Source organism: Sinohyriopsis cumingii, chromosome 10 (genome assembly GCF_028554795.1).
Source record: "Sinohyriopsis cumingii isolate HCF-2022 chromosome 10, ASM2855479v2, whole genome shotgun sequence".
NCBI classification, from domain to species: domain Eukaryota; kingdom Metazoa; phylum Mollusca; class Bivalvia; order Unionida; family Unionidae; genus Sinohyriopsis; species Sinohyriopsis cumingii.
The window spans coordinates 92,492,670-92,496,795 of record NC_142970.1 but is presented as its reverse complement, the minus strand read 5'-3'; the positions used below and the strand labels follow the sequence as shown (position 1 = coordinate 92,496,795).

Here is a 4,126-nt window from a genome sequence, read left to right as displayed (position 1 = left end):
TGCCGTTTTGGGAAGCAATATACTCCGTGCAGTTTTTGTGTTTCCAGGCACTTTCCATGTGATATACCAAAGGTTGAAGAGGTTTGTTAATAACTGTTCATGGTTCTCAACCTTTCGTATATCACCTAGTGTTAGACCATCCGGTCCCGGTGCCGATTTGAGATCTTTTCCCTGTATCGCTTGTTTGACCTCCAGCAAACATATCGGTGCACTTAACGCTTTCTTATTGGCATATTGGCTCGGATCTGGGTATCACATCAAGTGTTTACTTTTTGGCTTGTTCCACCAAATCTTTCTTGGTAAGTGTTCTCTACTACCTCTATTGGTATTGGACATGTTTGTGCTTCCTTACCAGTTCAGATTTCTTCCACCAGCCTTTTCTTATTATCTTTGAAGAGCTTTTGTGTGCGTCTGTAGATGTTGGCACGGTCTCTCGCACGTGTACTCCTTTTGACCTTACCCGCATTTTTGCTTTTGTCTTTCTTTCTTTCCTCAGTCTTTGTCGTTTTTGGTTTCCATTCTTGGGTTATTCTGTTATAGACCATTCTTAGAATGTATTCATATATTCATGTGACCCTGGGTCAGCGAATCCAAAACGAGGCTAATATAGGCACCAGTTTCATTTTACCTCGCAACCATGGCTGCTACAGTTGATACCGGCAACAGAAAAAATCGTGACAATTATTGTTGTGTTCCGTTGTGCAATGGGAATGCTAGAATTCACATAGATTTAAGCTTCCACCATATCCCATCAGTGAAGAAGATGGAGCTTCGTAGAAAATGGATTGTTGCAATACGTCGTGATGAGGGGCCGAATTTTAAGGTAAGAAACTGGATGATTGTTGGTGTGTGTATATTTTCTTGCAGCTGAATGATGTAAGAATAAGAATTCCAAACGCAAAATAGATTCTGTCGATGAAGTAAATGATTGTATGTATGTGTGTTTTATAATGACAGGTTTCTAAAAATGTTACCCCTAGTCCCATTCCACATAACGGGGTCATCGAAAACTGGGCGTACCTCCAAGCAGCGCATTTTTATAAGAAATTATGAATTTTGCGTAGGAGTAGTAAGTACAGAAAAGGTAAAGTTATTACCTCGTTAAAAAAAAACAAGTAGAATGTAAATGACCACGATAGAGAAGAGAGATAGCACCAGTACAATGAAAATGATGAGAGTACAAGTTGAATGAAATTACGAGAGAGAGAGAGAGAGAGAGAGAGAGTAGATAAGAATTAATGAAGCTGTTGATAAAACATCACTGCATAATTTCTCTTATTTACTCTGAAAAGACCTGATTTATGTGGGGCTTATTTTGCTTGCTGTTCTCCTACAGATGGCACTGATATTTAATCAAACCATAGCTTTGTAACTTTTGTTTTACACATTTATTTCATAGTGTGTGCATGGTGTGTGTGTGCATGACACAGTGTGTTTGTGTATGAGAGAGAGAGAGAGAGAGCAGCCAATCAGAGAGAGAGAGAGAGAGAGCAGCCAATCAGTGGAAAGCAGCCTCTTTAAAACTCTTGTATAATTTTAAATTATAGTGAAGCTGGTAACTTTGCTAGTTATATTTTTTTGTCTCCATTATAGTTAACAAATGTTGATGAAAAGCTACATTATTATTTTATCTTCTTCAGATCCTGTGAGTTGCATATAGCATGCAAAAGTAAAATTACAGAGCTGGAGAAGAGACTGAGGAAAGCAGTAACAGAATTGGAAGAGAAGGAAAGGCAACTGCAAGATTTGAATAAAAAAATAAACATGGAGAAGCTTGGATTGAACAGATTTACAGATGATGATGAAATGATAGAATTTTACACTGGTTTTCCCACATATGAGGTTTTTATAACCTTCTTCAATAGCATCAAACCGACTGCAATTAGAATGAAGAGCTTATATTACAGCACAGGGAATGACATCAACATCAGGGGACGGCAAAAGGCAATGTACCCAGTGGATGAACTTTTCATGTTTTTGTGTAGATTCAGATGTGGATTTCCGATTGAAGATATGTCTGTTCGATTTAATATTCACAGGTATTCTGTAAGTCGGATAATAATCATGTGGACAAATTATTTGTATTTTTTACCAAGTCGTGAGCAGGTTCAAGCAAATATGCCTCTCGATTTTCAACTGCCCTACCCAGGAACTAGAATTATTATTGACTGCACAGAAATATTTACAGAAAGACCCTCATCTCTAGTGCTTGCATCAAAGACTTATTCAAACTACAAAACTCACAACACCTGAAAAGGTTTGGTAGGGATAGCCCCACACGGTGCAATCACGTGTGTCTTCCTTGTACTCGGGATGCATGAGTGATGTGGAGATCACAAAGCTGTCAGGGCTTATAGATTTGTTAGAACCAGGGAACCAAATCATGGCAGATAAAGGTTTTGTTTTACATTAAGTTTTAGAAGGTACTGGTGTTTCCATTGCAACACCACACTTTCGGTGTAGTGATGGGCAGTTCACAGCTTCCCAGGTGGAAACCAATCAAAAAATTGCAAGCCTGAGGATACATGTGTAAAGATACATTAAGAGGGTGAAAGAATACAAAGTTATTACAGTCTGTGGTGCCTTTGACAATTTCTGGGTCAATAAATCAGTTGTGGACAGTAGCAAATGTTCTGACTTTGTTCAAATGACCACTAATTAAACAAAAGAAATAGCATTTTGTGACATGGAAGTATCATGTAGAACTTGTGAATGAAAACAAAGATACTGAGACATTATGAAAGTACCACATAAGGTTCATTTTATTGACATTTCAGTAGTTTATTTTTAGACCTTAAAATCATGCCACATTTCATTGGCATCTTGTCATGCAAATACCTTTTAGATGTGTGAATCTTGTTCATTTTATTAACATTTCAGTAATATACAAGTTTTTTTTAAAACACCTTTAGTAACATCGTGTAATATTTCAATGACATCTTGAATTTCATGCAAATACCTTTGGTAAGATGTGTGTATGTCGATATATATATATATATATATATATATATATATATATATATATATATATATATATATATACACACACACACACACACACACACAATTACTCAAAGGGTTCATGTGAAAATGATACACAATTCTATAATGCATCTTTGGGTGACTGTTCCAGCCTATATACATATATAGTAAGCAAAACCAACTACGCTGAATTTAAAATTGACAATTTATGTAAGTAGATTTTAAAAGCAGTGCAACAAAGTCCACATTGGCAACTGACTTGCAGCCATTTTGCTTGGAGTTGTCAGAATGATTTAATAATGTAAAGGCATAGAAAATTCATTTTAATATATCTTACAAAACATTCATATGCATATATACAAACAGGAGAACATACTAATTGAGGTAGAATCTATAACAGAAGAGATCAAGCTTGTCCTTGACAGCTTGCCAAAATTCCCTGTCAAACAGAATAGTCTCAACATGAAAGTCATTTTCCAAACACACACAAAAATCACACCATTCCAGTCCTGTAACTGCCAACTGCATTTGAACTTGGTAGTAGTAGTTGTGGTTTGTCTTCAATTTCAAGGCATCATTAGAGACCGCAAGGTACTTAAGAGATAGTAAAGTGTCTGCAACTGGACATTTAATCTCCAACAAACCATGGGGGGGGGTCCTGTTGGGGTTGTAGACTTTACGATCAGGAGTTGCAGCAAGCCAATGACAAAATGGGCTCACAATTATGCCACTTGGGTACAGATTGACATTGTCATTCATTCTCTAGAAGAAAAAAGTTATTTTTTTAATATAAAAACAAACCAAAATCATAAATCGCAATAATTTAAAAGGTGGTTTTGTTTCTTATTCAAATAAAATGTTCCTACACACTGGGGTGTCATTTATGCAATACAAATTATTTTCCTTGATTTCTTAAGCAGGTTTTACAAATTTTTGTTGTTGAAATTTCTTTTAAAAAGGATACAAATCGGATAATTTTCTTTTCTTCTTTTCTTTACAGCATACTCATTTTGTATTCCAAAAGCAATCCTAATTTAGGAAAATAGACAGCCCTGGAAAGTTTATTTGAAGAAATATGATATGGCCAAACTGTATCATAGACAGCATTTATGCAAGATCTGAATTTCAATAATATTTTAAGTGT

At 35.8% G+C, this 4,126-nt stretch overlaps 1 protein-coding gene across 1 annotated transcript; it reads left to right on the top strand.

Moving 5' to 3' along the window:
- Window positions 1-532: 532 nt before the first annotated feature.
- LOC149790586 (uncharacterized) lies at window positions 533-3,764 on the top strand. The gene is made up of 2 exons (XM_089971425.1): window positions 533-823; window positions 1,641-3,764. Exons 1-2 carry the CDS (start codon window positions 804-806, stop codon window positions 2,251-2,253), a joined length of 633 nt encoding a protein of 210 aa, XP_089827551.1. The 5' UTR covers window positions 533-803; the 3' UTR covers window positions 2,254-3,764.
- The last annotated feature ends 362 nt before the right edge of the window (window positions 3,765-4,126 follow it).